This window comes from Martes martes (assembly GCF_963455335.1).
Source record: "Martes martes genome assembly, chromosome: 5".
Classification (NCBI taxonomy): Eukaryota; Metazoa; Chordata; class Mammalia; order Carnivora; family Mustelidae; genus Martes; species Martes martes.
In genome coordinates this window covers 88,282,576-88,303,113 of record NC_137892.1, presented here as the reverse complement: position 1 = coordinate 88,303,113, position 20,538 = coordinate 88,282,576, and the positions used below count along the sequence as shown (strand labels likewise).

The 20,538-nt window shown below is 43.5% G+C and overlaps 1 protein-coding gene across 10 annotated transcripts in view; it reads left to right on the top strand.

The window, feature by feature from the left end:
* Positions 1 to 20,538, top strand: part of LOC308343024 (protocadherin alpha-C2) — a gene marked incomplete at both ends in the record, with an annotated part of 206,533 nt that overhangs the window by 165,105 nt on the left and 20,890 nt on the right. For all 10 annotated transcript variants that reach the window (XM_080803824.1, XM_080803821.1, XM_080803827.1 and 7 more), the window contains 2 exons: positions 2,776 to 2,834; positions 6,012 to 6,100. In XM_080803824.1, coding sequence (XP_080659950.1) covers positions 2,776 to 2,834; positions 6,012 to 6,100 — 148 coding nt within the window. The remainder of the gene's footprint in view (positions 1 to 2,775; positions 2,835 to 6,011; positions 6,101 to 20,538) is intronic.

Sequence of the window (20,538 nt, the reverse complement as noted above, 5' to 3'; positions counted from 1 at the left end):
GCAAATAAATAAATAAACCTTTTTTTTTAATGCACAGACTTTTGTGTTAGGGAGACCTAAATGTAACAATCAGCCAAACCCACCAATCAGGCAAGTGATTTAATCTTTCTAAAGCTCAGATTTCTTATTTCTATAAATTTAAGTACATTAATGTTACTCTTCCATAATAGTTTATTTGTTCAGAAACATTTTTAAAACCTACCCAATACCTGAACCATGTGAAGCTCTGAGGACATAGCTCTGTATTATGAATATCTGAGGATCTTCATATGTTATATGGATGAAACAGATACACCTTGTATAGAATTAGTGTTCTAAAAAAAGTGTTAGGGTAAATGCAACAGTATGTTTAAAGTGCTTATCCTATTGCCTAATATCGTGGAAACTTAAAACACTATATATTCTTCCTTTCCTTTTCCCTGCCCAGTCTTACTATGGTAAGACATGTCATAACTACAATTCTGATAAATGAATCTGAGAAGCACCTTGTTGCTGATGGACTATTACAGAAAATAGCATGACAAGTTATAGTTGAGGAAGTGAGGTTGTGTAGTGAACTGAGTTCCTTTTTTTAAAGATTTTTATTTATTTATTTACTTAGTTGAGAGGGAGAGAATGAGAAAGAGAGAGAAAGCACAAGATGGGGAAGGGGGAGAGGGAGAACAGACTCCCCGCCAAACAGGGAGCCCGATGTGGGACTTGATCCTGGGACTCCAGGATCATGACCTGAGCCGAAGGCAGTAGCCTAACCAACTGAGCCACCCAGGTGCCCCAGGAACTGAGTTTCTTAGTCAGTCCTACTAGAACTGTGCCTTTCAGCAAAACGAGGTTGGTGCTTTCAGTCCAAAGATGAAGTCGCAGCAGTTTTCATCACAAATGTTACCCAATCACAGAAAAATTGGCAACATTTACCTAATGGATATCCAAGTCTTTACTAAAGGAAGGTTCTCGACGTTGACACTAGTGCTGCTGATGGTAAGGGGAGAGATGGTGATAATCGGATTAATAGGAAATATTTCAGTTGTTTTTCCAGCTTTACAGAATGAGTTGCAAATCGTTTCTCTTTTGGTCCCTGGAACACCACTAGTAGAAAATGAGAACCCTTTCGTTTCATCTGTAGAGTTTTATGCTACTTTAGATGGAACATCCATAGAATGCTGTGAATTTAACCACCAAGGATGATATTCCTATCTTGCCAGCAGAGTGGAAGGGACCAGAGAGGGCAGTTAATGTATGGGGACATTTGCAGTAAAGTATCTTAGAGTTGCTTTTTCTGGGCCTTAACTTTAGCTGTTTCTGAATACCATCCAGCCACCTGCAAGTCTGTCTGGGAGTTGAGATGCTGATTACTCCTTCCCTAGGTGTTGTGGAAAAGTGTGGCTATGAAATACTCTGCATCCTTTGAATAAACAATACAAAGGATAAGAACAAGAATTGCTGACATTTTGAAGTAGTTTATTGGTATTTCTGTGGCTTTGTATCTACAAAATATGATCGTTATAATCCAGAGGAATTTTTAGAATACAACCTCCATCTGTTCACCTTTCCACTCAAATAGACTTCAGTATTCAGTGACAGAGCCACTTTAATCTCTGCCCATGAAAACATGTTGAGGGGAACATCCATCAGGGGTTTTTTTGGTAAAGATTTTTCTTATTTTTGAGAGAGAGAGAGAGAGCACGCATGCACAGAGGGAGGGGCAGAAGGAGCAGCAGACTCCCCACTGAGCAGGGAGCCCAATGTGGGACTTGGTCTGTGGACCCCGCCAGGGATCATGACCTGAGCTGAAGGCAGATGCTTACCCGACTGAGCCACTGGGTGCCCCTCACAGGATTCTTTTATAACAAAATTTTGCTAATACATACCAGATAGTGATGGCGGTTCGTTTTGTCGCCAGTGATTCCTGAGTACCTTCTACGCAACCTATAACTCCTCCAACAGCCTTCAGGGGCCTATATTTTCCTTTTTCGTCCCCTCCACTTGGAATTGACAGTTTGTGGACAAAGGGTAACAGATCCTTCCAATACACAGGTCCTGCAGACTGAGCTAGCCCCTTTTTGCATTTCAGGCACTCCCTGTTAAGCAATCAGAGCTGAGCGAGCAGTAATTGAGGGAGGAGGCCAAACACTCTGCAAAGCAGGGAGCGGGTAGGATTTTATGAAAAGGACTGTGTAGCAAAACAAGTTCAGACTCCCATCGTGGTTTGTTTTCCTCTCCCTGGGACTCCTCTCCAAGCAGCAGCAGAGGCAGTTCTCAGTCGCTGGCCTGCGGCCGGGCCCCATCCATCCTGGGTGGGACATGCTGCAGTCTGCAAAGCCGGCAGCAGATTGCAGTCCTCTGCAGTGTGGCCGGCCAGCAGAACTCATGGAGTTTGAGCCCTGTTCTAGCTAGAATACCAAATGGGAGACATTCCTTTAGTGAAGCATTTGAAGGCAAAACAATGAAAGCTTTCCCTGCCTCAAAATAGCCTGCCCTCCCTCTAGTGCTGCTTTAGGAACTTGGACCTGTTTTGAGCAAGGCGAAGCCACAGCTGGTCCTCACAGCATCATTAAATCTGTTTTTTCCATGATATGGAGTCTGTGGAAGGACCCCGATGAGCTCATTTTCTCCTGAAGTGCTATATATATATATGGATAGCATCTTAGAGTTGCCCATAAAATGGCTCCTTCGATACTTTTTTCAGATACGAGAAATATTTCAGAAACAGGCTAATCAATCACAGGGCGATCACCACTCTGCCTTATTAACAAAACCTACCTTTGTGATTTTTTGCAGCCGAGACAGCCCAACCCTGACTGGCGTTACTCTGCCTCCCTCCGAGCGGGAATGCACAGGTATGTAGTTCCTTTCCTTTTTTTTTTCTGTCGGGAGAACTTTAACTTTGTATGGCTCGGACGCATTCTGTGTCCAGGGGCTGGAAACTGCTGTCAAACTGAGAAGTTTTAGATACTTTGCCAGGAGAGAGTCGTTCCTTTTGTCTCCATATCTCTTCCTTGAAACATTGGAAGTAGTGCCAAATGCTTATCGGGGCTGGCAAATGAGAATTCCCTGTAAAGTTACAGAGACAGGCTGCTGGGTACTTTCTCCCATCGAAAGTTCTGTAAGGAAATAATTACAACTTCCTCTATCCCTTCCCCACCTATACTTTCTGTCCCTCCCTTAGAAATTATAATTAATCCCGATGATTTTGGACCCGAATATAAGTACGTGTTTTCTACCTTGGTTTTCTGTCACACATCGACTCTTATATCCTATTAACCACAATAACTGGCTGTTATTCTTGTTCATGTTCATCCATATTAGAATCTCCTTATCTTTTCCATCTTGTTACTCTCTTGTTCCTATCAATGGCGTGGGCTCTTTAGCGGATGAGCCATGTGAAAGGCCTTTATTGAATATCTGGAGACCAAATCTATCTTATTTTAAATGAAACTAGAGTAATAGTATTACTCTAAGACTCAGATTAAATATAATTTTGGTTTCTCTACTTTGTCTCATTGACAGTAATTGATTAACTACCATTATCCCCAGAGCTGATTTAGTGCCATAGGGCCAAATAAAAGATTCTTCACTTTTGAGTGTCTTTGGAAACCGGGAAACTAATGATCACTACCCGCAAAAGGATTTTGTTTCAAGGGAGGAATGAACTCTAAACTTAAGCCCCTCAAAATGTCTGGACAACAGTTCAGTAGATTTTTACCAAACCTACATCAGTCTCTAAAGAGAGAGCTTACAAAGTATGTGTTAAGTTCATGAAAAATTGGGGCGCCTGGGTGGCTCAGATGGTTAAAAGTCTGCCTTTGGCTCAGGTCATGATTCCAGGGTCCTGGGATCGAGCCCTAGGTCGGGCTGCTTCTCCCTCTCCTTCTGCCTGCCGCTCCTCCTGCTTGTACTCTCTCTGTCCAGTAAATAAAATCTAAAAAAAAAAAAAGTTAAAAATTAGTTTTAAGTCCATTTAGAAATGCATTAAAGTGAAATAAATTAACATAGTCTCAAGCATTACAAGTCGAGCAGAGATCATTATAATGCGTGCTATTTCTGACCAAGAACCAATCAGCGAGGGCCTGAAGATCAGCAGTGGGCATAGCGAGATGTCACATTGGAACCTGGGTCATAACTTTAGCCCAGAAACACTTGTGCGGATGTTTGAATACTAGTGGCAGGAGGGCTCTTCCTGTTTGTTAGGGACCAGCTCATGCTTTTGCCTGCATCTGAGCTATTGCTGCAAACCATGCAGTAGGGAAAAGCATGGTTTATAATACCAGCTTTTTCTCTCCTGGCTGAACTAGTGCTTTACTTGAAAAGTGTCAAAGCCATGAGATGTGCCTTAAAGCTACATTTGGAATAAAATGCTAAAATATATCACTTCCTTACTCCATTTTCAAATGGAGGGAAAAAAAGCCAAGTGTGCTCCTATTCAGGTTTCAACTAAGATACCATGAGATATAAGTAGGATGAGGAATGAACTAAAAAGTGCAGTTAAATGTAACTTATTCCTCATAGTACAGTATACTGAACATATATTAGAGTTGTAAACTCAAAGAATACTCTTCTCTTTTTACACATGTGCTTGGCTTCTTGGCTGTTCTGGCCTCAGACCTCATGCAACTGTTTTTTTGAAAATTCTGCTTTGAGTTGAGCTGGTTCCAGGGTGGTTACATCTCCAGAATGAATCTGACTGAACCCATAGAATTTGCTGGAAGAATCTGGGAACACATGAAGGATATTAATATTTGGGGGGGAAAAGATTCTAGAATGTAGATGAAGGGAAGAATTGTAGTAGGGCAGAGCTTAATGAGTGAATTTTGATTAGATATATTATTCAGAGTCAAGAATGAAAGAATATTCAATTGATAGATGGGCTTCCCCCACAATAGTTCATCTGCTTCGCTGCCTCACATAACCCTTCGAATAGTAGTGTAAATTTTGAGTAACTTAATTTGCAAGATGAACCAATGTCTTTTTGAAAAGAATCCTCTAGGGGCGCCTGGGTGGCTCAGTGGGTTAAAGCCTCTGCCTTCCGCTCAGGTCGTGATCCCAGGGTCCTGGGATCGAGCCCCGAATCAGGCTCTCTGCTCAGCACGGAGCCTCCTTCCCTTCCTCTCTCTCTGCCTGCCTCTCTGCCGACTTGTGGTCTCTGTCAAATAAATAAATAAAATCTTAAAAAAAAAAAAAAAGAAAAGAAAAAAATCCTCTAATTCTGGTGAGGATTCTTTGGGATGATGTTTACTCTTACGGTCCCGTTTGTTCCTTCCTTCCTTCATCCATCCCACAAGTATATGAGGGTCTCCTATGTGTGAGCATTGAACATATATAAATGAATACGATGTTTGCCCCATTCCTGAAGGGTTTATGTTCTATCTCTGCTTGCCTCCAAGGGAGTCCCAGTTCATGCCTCACTCCCTGCAATATTTCATGCTGAATTAATCTCTTCTGAATTGGGATCCATGAGTGGTGGTGATAGGCTTCCTCAAGTCCCAGGAAATATAGGGTGTGTGGTCTATAAGCAAAAAATACAGAAAGAGTAAAACATGAAATACGTTAAGAAGTAATTGGGTAACTAATTTGGAATAATGCTACAGTCAACAAATAATTTTCATGTATTTTCGTCTTTGCTATAGAGGACCCAGAAAAAGGAGAATCAGCAAGAGAGGCCTGGGGCTTCTGAGAACAAGTTCTCCTCATCTGGTTCAGCAATAACGTGTTAAAATGGCATTAGCCCTCTGATGGGCTACCTATTAGATTTACTGAACACCATGTGGCATTAACGACAACCAGAATTGCCACAAAGATAAAACATGTTTATTGCCCGAATAGTATAACAAGCAGGAAGTCAACGATGCTTTTGCAGTTTATGTAAGGTAATTGCTCAGCAGACATTGCTTCAAATATGAGTACAGTGTGTTAGCCGTAGCCCTGCCTTCAGAGAGCCATGCGCTTTCTCAGGGTGGAAGAAGATCTGGAAAGTCATTTATGGTCTAACCATTATTTGGGTCTGTGTGTTTACTCAGCTCTGTGCACCTGGAGGAGGCTGGCATTCTACGGGCTGGTCCAGGAGGGCCCGATCAGCAGTGGCCAACAGTATCCAGTGCAACACCAGGTAAAGACCCAAGGTCTCTCTTCTTGCTGGGTTCTAGAAGGCAATTAGATGACTAGTTTGTTTGTTTTTTAAGATCAGGAATGCTAATGGTTTTCTTTTTAGTCTTTCTTCTTTTCCATACATGTATGACTTCCTTATACTCTTGCATGATTATTTTGATTTTCTACTTAATGTCCTTCAAGAATTAAAAACAGAGAAGAGTGCACGTGTATATAAAGTTCTACTGTAAAGTAACCAGGGGTCTTTCATGTGCTTAGGCTATCCGAGCCACACAGAGAAGATCTGGTGGCCTCATGTGCAGACGTGACACTGTTAGCAAAGATCTTTTGGTTGAAGATGATGCAAACCTGTTCAGAGTGGTAAGCAAAAGGGAGACACATAGATCTACAGACAGATACATGCAGTGGAGTTTCTCGTGGAAGTGGAAGGTATAAAAACCAAGGCACCACTCTCTTTGACTGCAGGTCAAAGTCAGACCTGCTTCTTTCTGCATACCTACATCATTCTGCAGACTGACTTTTACTGCCTTGACATGTACATTTGCACATGTGACTGTCTCACAGTTTCTTAGTTTAGAGGACCAGTGAGGGCTGATTCCTAATCCATACTTTCAGGAAGTAGAATCTGCTAGATTGGATCAAGAACCCAGTGGCTGGGAGAGCATAGAGAAATTCCTTAAGCTCATAATTCCTTAGTTTCCTTATTCTTGTCTAATCACTAAAGCAATGTCATACAATAAAAATATGGCTTTGTAGGCCCATCCCCGCGACAGTTTTCAGAAAGGAAGGATTTCAGAGACTGCAAATGGTGTCTGTCATAATCCTCTATTAATAGAACATCATGATGATGATAATAGTTCCTGATTATTGAGCCATAATCTACCCGGACATTGTGCCGAGCACATTAAACATGTGATCTCATTTATCCCCCATGACAGCCTTGCAAGGGATTTATTATGACTATTTTACATATGAGAAACTGGAGACACAGAGAGGATAAGAAACATACCCAGGTTCATGTAGTTTGTTAGTGGCAGAATAGGATTCATACCCAAGTGTGTCTAGCTCCAAATCCAAGTGTATGTAGCACTTATATTCCTAGCATGGCTGGCCTGCAAGAACCCATCCAAATTCAAATACATACACAGATGCATTACAGATGACACAAGTGTGCGTGTGAAACATTCTTTCCAAAAATAATCAGGTGCCTTTCAATGATTAGGCTATACGAGTAACATGTGCAGCTAAGGGCCCATTTTTGCTGGCAACTCTAAGGGCTTTCGTCGATTCTAATCAGCCAGCATTTGCTATTTATGAATGTGGCATGATTCAACTAAAAGTCACATTTGTCAAAAAAAAAAAAACACAACAGAAAATGCACAAGTTAAAGCAATTCATTAGAGAGTAATATTGCCAGATGGCAAGGAGAGGAACATAAAATAGTTCATTGACAAATCTGCAACCCCAGTGCCAGGGATGGAGTGAAGAAGTGGTGGAGGAGGAAGGGCTGTTGGGCTGCCTAGTACTGCAGCATGGGAGGCACCTAGAATGTCAAGATCTGTTCTGAAAGCAGCTACACCCACGCCCTGCTCACCTGCCTTCATTTTAGGGCTTTTCCTGTTCTCACGGGACTTTGTAGGTCACTCTGGTGAGCCAGGAACTAAGTCGGAATACATTCTCTCTTTCACTGATGATGCTGGTGGCTGCACGTTCCTAGGCAAATGTGCGGTAGGAACCGTCCACCAGTTTTTTCATTTGCATCTGGCCCTTCAGATCTGAAAGAATGTTAGGACTTCTTGACAGAAGATAAGGAAGGAGTCGCTATTGCTCCCCTTCATTATTGTCTAATCCCTTCTGTCCAGGACTGTGCCTGGCTCCTGACGCACGAGTCACCATCCTCATGGACTGAGCTGGACACAGCTTCTGTCTTCCATGTCGTCCACGGTGACCTCACCATACTTTTCCACACACCTCCTCACCACTGACTTGAAGTTAAAGGGATGCCCCTCTGCTTTCTGCTCTGTCCTTTCAACGTTTTTAGGTTTTAGGACTCAAAAACATGTTCTGCTGAGTCAGTAAGGAATACGGCATAAGGATTAAGATCATGATTTGGAATCAGATCTGAATCAAATTGCAATTCCAGACTTCCTTGCTGGGTGAGCATAGGCAAATTGCTTAAATTCATATTTTCCTATTACTCCATCTATAAACTGGGTATAGTGATAACCCCTATCTTAATGAATTGCCATGATTACTAAAGAAGAAAGAACTGAATATAGTGCTTGACAAACAGTGTTAATAAATGCCTAATTTTATCTTTTTTTTTTTTTTCTGGAATGGTTTTGCATGATCCATGACATGGCCTAGGCTGGTGACCTGGTGGCCAGAATTCAGTAATCCTCATTTATGGACCCAGAGACACACCCTCTAAGGTTGTCTGGATCATCCTGACATCTATACAGTCCAGGCACTCTCCCTACACCCCTACCCCAGCTGCCCTTCTGGAGATGGAATGAGGAGGCTTCGTTAGCTCTACCCAGAGAAAAGGAAAATGCTTCAAAAACTTGTTTATTTCCGGTCCCAAGAAGAGCCTGCCTTTCATTGATTCTGTTGCCCTTAGTGCCTCATGATGAAGGTGCATTTGCTTCCAGAAGGTTTCCTCTTGTTGTCTGGGTCTCCTTACACTTGTGTCTGAGACCCCCTCATGAACCACTACCTTTTCACACCTAAAAGAGCTGCAGCCTGCGGCCGTGAAGAGAAAGAGGCCGTCTGTGCCCCAGTCCTCATTCACATGTCTTCCTTGCGGTTGTTTCTCCTCCATTGATGCATTCTTTTGCTTTGTTGCTGAACTGTTCATTTATCTTCACAGTCCACAAAAACCTAGGATAAGACGTCACGCTCTGAAAGGATCCATGGGGACATCACCAGGTGATATCTCTTGCAGGATAAACCAGTCAGGCATCAAATTGGTTAATCCTGATTCCTGGCCCCCTTCTCCAGCCTCACCTCTGTGTGAGCAGACCAGGACAAGGGCTTCTTCTTTAGCAGCTTCCCGTGAGACTGAGCAGAGGAAAGAAAATGGGCTGAGGAGGGAGAGCATCCAGTTACAGCTTCTTCAGAGGGAGGGGTGGGGCGGGGGAGCATTAAAGGGCCAGTCATTCCCATTTACAACTCTCACTTTCTCAATGTGAATGTTCTGAAGAGGTTTTAATGGGTGCCCTCTTGTGATCAGTTCCTAGAGGGAAGCCCGAGAGGTTATAAAAAGACTGCCCCTGCCTTTGAGAGAGCCTGTCTGGCTTCAGCGCACCAGGCTGCTTTGCTATCCCCTAGTGCTTCTTCCGGGCCCCCTTTTCTACTTTTCATTACCTCAGGCAACAGATTATTTTTGGAGAGGGAGATCCTATTTTCAAAAGCCCTCAGGGACTTCCAAAAACACACCGCACTGCCAAAGATAACACTATGGCTTGTCAAGGAAGACCCCAGGGGATTGGGACTAGGCAGTGGAAGGTTAATTAGGCAGGCCAGATGGCTAAGGCAGGGAGGCCTAGGGCACCTTAGTTTAGAGTGACCGGACAGTGGTTCTCAAAGTACACTACTTGGAGCAGCCGCACTAATTCCTTCTGAGTCAGAAATTCTCAGAGTGGGGCCTAGAAGTCTGTGTTTTAACAAGCCCTCCATGTTTTCCCAATGTACCCCAAAGTTTAAGAACTGGTGTAGAATTGAGAGTAAATATTCCTGAGATTGCATGATACCTTTGGAGGCTCAGAAACCGTGTGAGGAAGACATCTACTCATGATTCTTGCAGGAAGCAGGAGCCCTGTCCCTACATCAGAGAGAGAATCATTAAGAGTTCAGGCTCCAGGTCAGAGTAACCCTTCTTTGAATTCTAGCTCGGCCGCTGCACAGTTCTAAGTCCCTTATTTAACGTTTCTGATTCCTAGTTCCCCTGTAAGATGGAGATAATAGTGGTGCCCACCTAATAAGGTTGTAACAAGAATTAAATGAGATAATACATGCATGCTCCAGAACCTGGAGAATAACATTTGGTAGATGGTAGCACTTTTTGTGATTTTCCAAGGTATGAGTCTATCTTTCACATTGAGAATTTAGGTCTGAGTTGTTCTTAGTTGTCTCTGTGGGAAGACTCTATTCTGGAGATTTTTCTTAATGCACCTGTTTTTGTTTTTGTTTTTGTTTTTTCTTATCCCTGGGGGATTATTTTTGCCCTGGTTTGCCAGATGTCTTTACTCTGTGGATGATGGACACAGTTTATGTGCCCTAGTTTTATGGGGGGGGGGTGGAGCAAGATTCGTGCTTTTATTTGTTTTAGGGATTCCTACCTCTGGCAAAATCATCTTTCCATTTAGGGGCTTCATGTAGAATCCATCTCTGACTCTTCTCCCGAAAGAAGCCATGATCCTTGAGTTTTTTTGGAATCCGTTCAGGAGCGCTGCCAACATGAATTTTCCCACTTCATGAGTGAGTGCAGCCTTAGGCCTCGTTTGAGGATTTAGAAAGCCTGCTGTTCCACTAACCTGCTCACCCTCAACTTCTGCTGTTGTCATGGCAATCACGGTCCTGGGAGGTGTGTACAGATCCTTATTAGGAAACAAAATGAGATCAGCAATCTGTGTGTGTGAGGCGGCTCCCTCATTCACATCCTCCACTGCCACCGGGCGGCACAGGGCCAGGCTGAGAGGTCTCTAGCTGAGGAATGTGAGTCCTTGGGAGGTGCACTTTTACTTTCTGGGGGTTCGGGGCTCATCACGTCTGCTGTAGTTCTCTCTGTAGCTTGTGTTTTGTGTTCTGATCTGGCCTGGAGGGAAGGAGCAAGACAGTGTGGGAATGGGGAATTAGAATCCATGAAACTTAAGTCTTCACTCGCTTTATTCATTCACCTTTGCCTCCTCCTTTAGAAGAACACCCTGCACCTTCTATTTTTAATGATCATGTAAACGAAAAACTAGCATGAAAACTTCCTGGTTTTCCCACAATTGAACATTTCTGTTTACTGGGGGTTTTCTTTAAGATTTTATTTCTTTATTTGAGAGAGAGAGCATGAGCACAGAGGGAGAGGGAGAAGCAGACTCCCTGCTGAGCAGAGAGCCCAACGCAAGGCTCCATCCCAGGACCATGCAATCATGACCTGAGCCAAAGGCAGACACTTAACCGACTGAGCCACCCAGGCGCCCCTCGACATTTCTGTTTAATAAGTGGATTCTGAGATAGTTCTTTCCCTCAACCCTGTGTTTCCTCCACCTCCCTCATTTTTTTCTACACCATTTTTTCCAGGATTGATTAGCTCAGGGCAGAATACAGTGAGGGGTGGGACCATGATACAAAATAAATAAATTTCTTCCTTAAAAGTGACCCACAACAGAGTTTATATGCCTCCTGAAAATCCAGTCCCATCTTCACTCCAGCTTATGCTTCTGGGCATACCTTTTAGAGGGGATAGTGAGGAAAGAAGAGTAGCAAGAACTGTTCCCTTGGGCTCCGCTTTCCTTCAAATCCCCCAGAGGCAGAGAAGCAGCTAAGGCGGGGTCAGGAAATGGATACTCATTATAGTTCCTTAGGTTATCATTGATCCATTTAATGTGTCGCTGGAGCATACAGACTGGCCCCTGAAAACTTCATCATGAGAAACAACTTTTGAATCATGTCTTTGAAAAATAATACACTTTTATCCTTCTTTTGTTGAAGAGTGTTGCAGGGAACAGTAGAGTTTCCCAATTACCTTCTCTCCTAGTTGTGTACGTACACCATAGTTTGTAGCTAAAATTTTAAACCCCTTATCAAAAGGGAAATTCAGGTTTCTACTGGGAAGATTCTGATGTCTCAAAGGACCAAGGGAGGGCAGCGATCACCAAGTCTGCCACCTGACTTGGCTCAAAGATGACAGGCTCCCTGTGTAGCCTGAGAGCACTGTGGCAAAGTGGGCGTGAGTCTATACTTCATTCAGGAAAGCTGGCTTGGATTGTTTGGAATTGGTGGGCTTAGAGCTCCTCTCTGAGAGATGCTTAGACAAAAAGGACCTACCTATAACCTGGTTTGAGGGCAGAGGAGAGGTAATAGCTTGTAATTACTTTAAGCTTTGCAGCCGGAGCAAGAATTGCCTAAAGCCTCACTGATTCTAGTAAAACAGAAATGAAAGCCTGTCCCCAGCAATAGCAAGGCTCTTTAATGACAAATATTTTCAGAGAAACTCAGCCCAGATTCCAAAAGAACTTGAAATGTTCATTTCCACAGAGGCAGTCAACTTTGAGTTGAAAAGGTCATTGCCTAATTTGGAGAAACATATTCAGGTCAAGCACTGGTTAGAGCCTAGGGGCCCTTAGGGAAGGGGCATAAGAGAGTTCATTGCTAGGAGACCTGGACTTGAGCATGTGGACTAGAGAGATGTCTCTTCTGCCTCTGCACGTAGAGCTTGCTACCCACAGTCAGAAAAGGAGAGGGGAGGTGCCTTAGTGGCTCATTCGGTTAAGCGGCTGCCTTTGACTCAGGTCATGATCCTGGAGTCCTGGGATTGAGCCCCGCCTTGGACTCCTTGCTCAGTGGAAAGTCTGCTTCTTCATCCCCCTCTGCCCCTGCTCATGCTGTCTATCTTGCTCACTCTCTCTCAAATAAATAAATAAAATCTTTTAAAAAAGAAAAAGGAGGGGTGCCTGGGTGGCTCAGTTGGTTAGGCAACTGCCTTTGGCCTGGGTCATGATCCCAGGGTCCTGGGATCAAGCCCCAGGTCAGGCTCCTTGGTCAGCAGGGAGCCTGCTTCTCCCTCTCCCTTTGCCTGCTGCCTACACCAGCTTGTGCTCTCTCTGTCAAGTAACTAAATTAAAAAAAAAAAATTAAAAATTAAAAGAAAGAAAAAGGAGAGGGAGCAGAAATCAATGGCATTCCACTCTAATCTCAATGAAACCAAGCGTTTCCTCAGCAGTGGCCCTGCCTGGAATGGTTTATCTCCAAGGGAGTGGGCAGGTGAAGGATGGGAGAAGGCAGTCCTGAGGATGGCAGTACCAAAAGAAATAAAGTGGGGCACCTGGATGGCTCAGTGGGTTAAGCCTCTACCTTCAGCTCAGGTCATGATCTCAGGGTCCTGGGACTGAGCCCCTCATCGGGCTCTCTGCTTGGCAAGGAGCCTGCTTCCCCGTCTCTCTCTGCCTGCCTCTCTGCCTACTTGTGATCTCTGTCTGTCAAATAAATAAATAAAATCTTAAAAAAAAAAAAAGTGAAAAAGTACACCTGAACCCAATATAATACTGTATGTTAGCTACACTGGAATTAAAATAAAAACTAAAAAAAAAATTTTTTAAAGATTTTATTTATTTACCCGACAGAGATAGAAATCGAGAGAAGGCAGAGAGGCAGGCAGAGAGAGAGAGGGGGAAGCAGGCTCCCCACTGAGCAGAGAGCCCAATTCGGGGCTTGATCCTAGGACCCTGAGACCAGGGCCTAAGCTGAAGGCAGAGGCTTAACCCACTGAGCCACCCAGGGTGGGGCTTGATCCCAGAATCCTGAGACTGAAGGCAGCCTGAGCTGAAGACAGAGGCTTAACCCACTGAGCTACCCAGGCTCCCCAAAACTTAATAAATTTTTTAAAAGGATGTTTGTGGGCATCTAGGTGGCTTGGTCGGTTGGGTGCTGCCTTTGGCTCGGGTCATGATCCTGGAATCCTGGGTTCAAGCCCCACGTCGGGCTCCCTATTCATTGGAGTGCGTGCTTCTTCCCCTCACCCTGATCATGCTCTCTCTCTCTCCGTCTCGGTCTCTCGCTCTCTATCTCTCAAATAAATAAAATCTCAAAAAAAAAATTTTTTTTTTAAATGATGTTTGTACCAGTATGGAAACACAAAATTGAGAGCTTTATAGAAGTCAGACTTGGGGTGTCTGGGTTGCTCAGTTGGTTAAGCAACTGCCTTCAGCTCAGGTCATGGTCCCAGGATCCTGTGATCAAGCCCTGCGTTGGGCTCCCTGCTCAGTGGGGAGTCTGCTTCCCCCTCTCCTGCTGCTGCTCCCCCTGCTTGTACTCTCCTGTTCTCTCTCTGTCAAATAAATAGATCAAGCCTTTAAAAAAAAAAAAAAGAAGTTAGACTCACAGGTGTAACTCTAGAAGGTTAAGGTATAAAAAGGTAACTTTTAGGCAACAAATTTGTATCTATAAGAAAACAGGGGTGATGAGAAGCTTATTGTTACTAGAGTTGTGGCTCTTAACTGCTGAATCCCAACAGTGTACCTGGCCTCTGGATTACAGCTGCCAGTGAATGTAATAAACAACCAAACAAACTTAAAAAATGTAGGAAGTCTGAACAAACACATTTGTTGTTGATGGTCCAAGAATGCTTACTTCCAACATTGGACCAATCCTGTGCCCAGAGCTGTTGCTCTAGCTAGCAACATGGGCCAACCTGAGTAGTGAGGTGACATTTCCCAAGTCTTCTCTTTTATGTTTTTTGACTCTGCACTATAGATACTGTCCTACCCAAAACACATGTGTCACATCTCTTTTCCCATAATCATCTAGGGTCAACCAAAAGTCTGCAGCAAGGCTCAAAGCCTCAGCCTGTGTGAATTAATGATTTACTTTACATGATGCACACCAAACTGCGTGTCAGAGAGTTTTGGGGGGGAAAAGAGTATCACCAGGTATGTAGACAGCCCTGAGGTGGACACATTTGAGCCTGTGAGATTGGATCTGTGTTTAATGATGAACCATGGGATACAGACAACCTATTAGCAAGGAAATATGTATGTTGATGAGGCGGTCTTTGTTGTTGAAGTTTCAGAATCTTTAAATCCTGTGTTGTTGCCCCCTGTTGTTATAAAATAATCTTTTAGAACAAGAGAGAGGAAGACTTAATGAATTATTATTTATTGAAACTGTGACAAGCACTTTATATGCATTGGATACTTAAACAAGAGAGAAACACATTGTCATTCCCATGTTTTGGATAAGGAAATTGAGACTCATAGAAATTAAGTGATTTCCATACATTTACACATTAAGTGTTTTTTGCTCACTGTTATAGTCCCAGTATTGAGCAAGGTGTCTAGCACATAGTGGTGTTTAATATTTGTTCACCCATATCTGCTCATATCTGCAGATATCCCCCATGTCTGCCTGCTAGTGAACCCTGTGCACTTAACTAACACATTACTGATACTTTGTCCCACATGCCAGGTGAAGGGAATAGTTTGGTAACTTGGACAACACTATTCATTGTCCGAGTTCCAGGCTGACTGTGAGATCTGTATTAGTTTCTCATTACTATTTTTTTTTTAAAGATTTTATTTATTTATCTGAGATAGAGAGCAAGAGAGAGAGCATGAGCAGGGGGTGGGAAGTGGGAAGTGGGGATTGAAGGTGGGGGTCAGGGGGAGAGGGGGAGGGAGGAGCAGGCTGTCTGCTGAGCAGGAAGCATAATGTGGGGCTTGATCCCAAGACTCTGGGATCATGACCTGAACTGAAGGCAGAGACTTAACCGACTGAGCCACCCAGGTGCCCCTTCTCATTACTATTATAACAAGTTACCACAAACTTCATGGCTTAAAGCAATGCAGATTCACTGTTGTACAGTTCTGGAGGTGAGAAGTTTTACTTGGCTTAAATCAAGGTGGATTCCTGTTACTATATAACAAGTATCCACTTTCCTTCGGTTTCTAATAACCTGTTTCTCATTTGCAGTAGAGATGTCACTGACAGCCTCTTTAATTGTCCATATTTCTACTACCAGTTTGTTCATGACCATTTAGGTATTCCCTAAGATGGTGATATGTTTTCTCTAACATTTTTCACTTCTTCCTGAATCCTCTCTAGCAGTGTCTTAGTAACTACTTTTCTACTAAGAGTCTGTTCAAAGTATGCTAAGCACTTTATCTCATGCTTCTCAGAATTTTTCCAATCTCCAACCATTGCTCAATTCCAAAACCATACGAACATTTTTAGTTATTTCTTTTCTTTTTTTTTTTTTAAAGATTTTATTTATTTATTTGACAGAGATCACAAGTAGGCAGAGAGGCAGGCAGAGAGAGAGGGGGAAGCAGGCTCCCCGCTGAGCAGAGAGCCCGATGCAGGGCTCGATCCCAGGACCCCGGGACCAAGACCCCAGCCGAAGGCAGAGGCTTTAACCCACTGAGCCACCCAGGCGCCCTCATTTTTAGTTATTTCTAATAGCAAGACTCCACTTATAGGTACCAAAATCTGTATTAGTTTCCCGGAACTGCTGTACCAAATTACCACACATTAGGTGGCTTACACCAATACAACTTTATTATCTCATAGTTCTGGAAATCAAAAATCTAAAATGGATTTCCCTGCATTTAAATCAAGATGCCAGCAGGGCTCCATTCCTTCTGGATGCTGTAGGGGAGGGGCTCTTTCCTTGCCTTTTCCAGCTTCTAGAGGTTGCCTGCATTTCTGGGCTCCTGGATCCTTCATCTTCCCAGGCCAACAGGATAGCATCTGCAGATCTCTCTCTGACTCTGAGATCTCTCTCTGACTCTGACTTTCCTGCTTCCCTCTTTCCCTTAGGAGGACCCTTGTGATTACATTGGGCCTACTTGGATAATCCAGGATAATCTGTTTTAACATCCTCAGTTTAATCACATCTGCAAATTCCCTTTTGCCACGTAACATCACATTCACAGGTTTCAGGAATTCGGATTTCAGCATTTTGGAGGGACCATTAGCTCAGGGTCTTTCATGTTCAGGCAGCTGTGGCTGTGTGCATCTGTGTGTTGTAAACTTCAGTAAATGTAAAGGTAAAATAAAGTGCGTATCAGGACCATGAAGAGGTATGACGAGAGTCCGTGCGGACTAGACTTTACACAGCTTTGGAGGCTATTATTAATTGTCTGAACTTTGGTGGAGACTAATTAATCACCTCCCTTTCCCTCTAAGTCTTAATTAATTAAGAATAGATTCAAGGAGCCAACTGAGGAATCAAAGTTCAGAATCAGATTTGTTATTGGTAAAGATGGTGTGGGGAATATGGTAGAGCCTCCACCTCCCAAATACAAGGGAGGAAGATCAAGAATGGCAGACCACTCCCTTGGTGAGGAGGAGGAACCATCCTGGTTTGATTACCAAACGGAGGTAGAGCAGAGAGTGACAAAGAGTCAGAGGAGAGGTATATCGTGAAAAAACAGTGACTGTTACTGTTTCCCAACCAAAAAGCATGATCCATTTGAAATATGACTTATGGTAATCTCCCCAACTGGACAGATAACTTTTTCCTTCCTGGGAAGGAAAAGTATTACAGACCTATTCTCATACTAGCTGCCTCCTTGAGATCAGAGCAGACCAGGCACCTCCAAAGCCTAGAGCCTCTCAGCCCCCTCAGCAGCTCTGACTGGGGACCAGATCCCTCCCCGCGCCTCTGACAGTGATTAGGCCTGAGACCCATGACAGAGCCTCCCTGGAGGCCAGCATCCCCTCTACAGGGGATTGCATCACCAAGAAGTTAATCCAGCTGTCTTCCCTGTGGTCTGCAGTGAGTGGGGTTGCGTTTAATCAATCGTCAGTGCCACGTCTGTTTCCTTCTGTTGGACCAAGTATAAATTGATTCTAAATCTTCGCTTTGGGGAAATTTCTTTCGGAAGACGTGAGCTCTCTCTAAATTGAGGGATTTCGAGATATAAATTAGCTTCTTTTGTCTTCTCTCCCTCAGGGTTGCAGCCCTGCATTTAGGATACTAACTGTTTATATGGTTGTAATTTTTTTTTTTAAGATTTTATTTATTTGTTTGAGAGAGGGAGACTGAGAGATCACAAACAGGGGCAAAGGTCGTGCCAATACCATACTGTTTTCATTACTACGTCTTTGTGTAGAGTATCTTGAAATCTGGGATTATGGTACCTCCAGTTTTGGGTTTTTTTTTGTTGTTGTTTGTTTGTTTTTTTCCAAGATTGCTTTGGCTATTCAGGGTCCTTTGTGGTTCCATACAAATTTTAGGATTACTCTAGTTCTGTGAAGAATGCTGCTGGTAAGGGCACCTGAGTGACGACTCAGTTAAGTGTCTGCCTTAGGCTCAGGTCATGATCTCAGGGTCTTGCTCAGCGGGGAGTCTGCTTCTCCCCCTCCCTCTGCCTGCTGCTCCCCCTGCTTGTGCTCTCTCTCTCTGTCAAATAAATACATAAAATCTTAAAAAAAAAAAAAAAAGAATGCTGCTGGTATTTTGATAGGGATTGCATTAAATCTATAGATAGCTTTGGGTAGTATGGACATTTAACAATATCTGTTCTCCCAATCCATATGCATGAAATATCTTTCCATTTGTTTGTGTCATCTACAATTTCATTCATCAGTGTCTTCCAAGTTTTCAGAATACAGGTCTTTCAACTCCTTGGTTAAGTTTATTCCTAGGGATTTGTGGGGGTTTTTTATTTTTGTTTTTGGTGCAATTGTAAATGGAACTGGACTGTTTTCTTTATTTCTCTTTCTGCTACTTCATTATTAGTGTACAGAAATGCAACAGATTTCTGTATGTTGATTTTGTATTTTTTTTAAAGATTTTATTTATTTATTTGACAGAGATCACAAGTAGGCAGAGAGGCAGGCAGAGAGAGAGGAGGAAGCAGGCTCCCTGCTGAGCAGAGAGCCCGATGAGGGACTCCATCCCAGGACCCTGGGATCATGACCTGAGCCGAAGGCAGAGGCTTTAACCCACTGAGCCACCCAGGCGCCCCTGATTTTGTATTTTTAAATTTCTTTTTCATTTCTAGTAGGATTGGAAACTTTTTAGAAATGTGGAACCAGGGTGCCTGGGTGGCTCAGTGGGTTAAGCCTCTGCCTTCGGCTCAGGTCATGATCTCAGGGTCCTGGGATGGAGTCCCTCATCGGGCTCTCTGCTCAGCAGGAAGCCTGCTTCCCCCCTCTCTCTGCCTGTCTCTCTGCCTACTTGTGATCTCTCTCTGTCAAATAAATAAATAAAATCTTAAATAAAAAAAAAAAAGAAAGAAAGAAATGTGGAACCAAGTGGCGCCTGGGTGGCTCAGTGGGTTAAAGCCTCTGCCTTCTGCTCAGGTCATGATCCCAGGGTCCTGGGATTGAGCCCCACATCGGGCTCTCTGCTCAGTGGCGAGCCTGCTTCCTCCTCTCTCTCTACCTGCCTCTCTGCCTACTTGCGATATCTCTGTCAAATAAATAAATAAAATCTTTAAAAAAAAAAAAAAGAAATGTGGAACCAAAAGAGAGGCGATTACAGCATTTTTGTAAAATGGACTGGCCTTGGAAATGTTCTGAGCTAATGCTGGTGTACTTGATCTGATCTTGTCTGAGAAAATGGGGACAGGGAGGCCAAGTTTGTTTAAATTTTGCCTTGGTTTGCTTCTTAAGGGAGGCAGCACAGCATTGCACAATGGCTCAGGTCCCTGTTCTGCTCAGTCATTGTGCCTCAAATTTATTAGTGTGTAAAAGGGGAGAGACTGTTGCTGTTAGGATTAAATGAGCTAGTGCAGGCAGAATGCTTAGTGCCGTGCTTATTAGCTCATGGTAAACATTCAAAAAATGTTATCATTTATGCGATTTAATATTCCTGGCACTTAGCACAATGCCTGGCACACAGTAAAAACAGGATTCAAAATGGTTTTGCTAAATAAAATGAAATGGTATAGGAAGTGCAAGGGGGTGTGGAGTAATGGTGGTGCAGAGGGTTTTCCCCAGATGACACTCCTTCTCTTGTCCTCCTCCTCCTGTAGTGTTCTGATGGCACTTCCATTTTATACCCTCTGTGCAGGGAGATCACTGCTTGTCTAGAAATGGTTGCTCAAGGCTGAGAAGTGACACAGCAACACAGGGCCTGGGATTGCTGCCAAATTTTAAGAAGCGCAGACTGCAACCAAGTGAGGGGGAAGGGGAGAGAGGAAAAGTTTGAAAACCCAACCAGACCCACCCAGAAGCAGTTTTTTTGTTGGGTGAAAGGACTGTGGTTCCCAGTTTCAGGTGGGGCCGGTGCAGGAAAGATGGAGGAAGGGTCCCTGTCTAGTTGTGGTGCTGAAGAAGGGACCCAGCAGGGGGCTCTTGGGTCCAGCCAGGGCTGCTTCATGGGGCCTTGTGCCTAGAAAGGCCTCTTTGGTTTAATATTATGCTGTCACCATCTTTGAGTACTTAGGGGAATTTTTTATGGGCTCTGCAAGTTATGTAGCTGGTCCTGGGTCCAGACTGTCTAGGGCAGCAATGTTTTGTTTCAGCTAATTTTTGAGCCAGTTTTTGCATTTGCAGCGGATTAAGTAGGGGCTGGGCTAGTCATCTCTCCCTGATTTAATTATAAGGCCAAAAATTGTGACAAATGAAATCCATACAAAAGTACAGTAAAATGACTAGTACCTTACCTCCCATCTCCAGTCACGCTCCCAGGAAGTCACACTATCAAGAGTTTAGTGTGTAACCCCAGCTTTTTGATAAACATAAAGTTTAAAGTGCTGTAGAATAAAATAACATGTAATT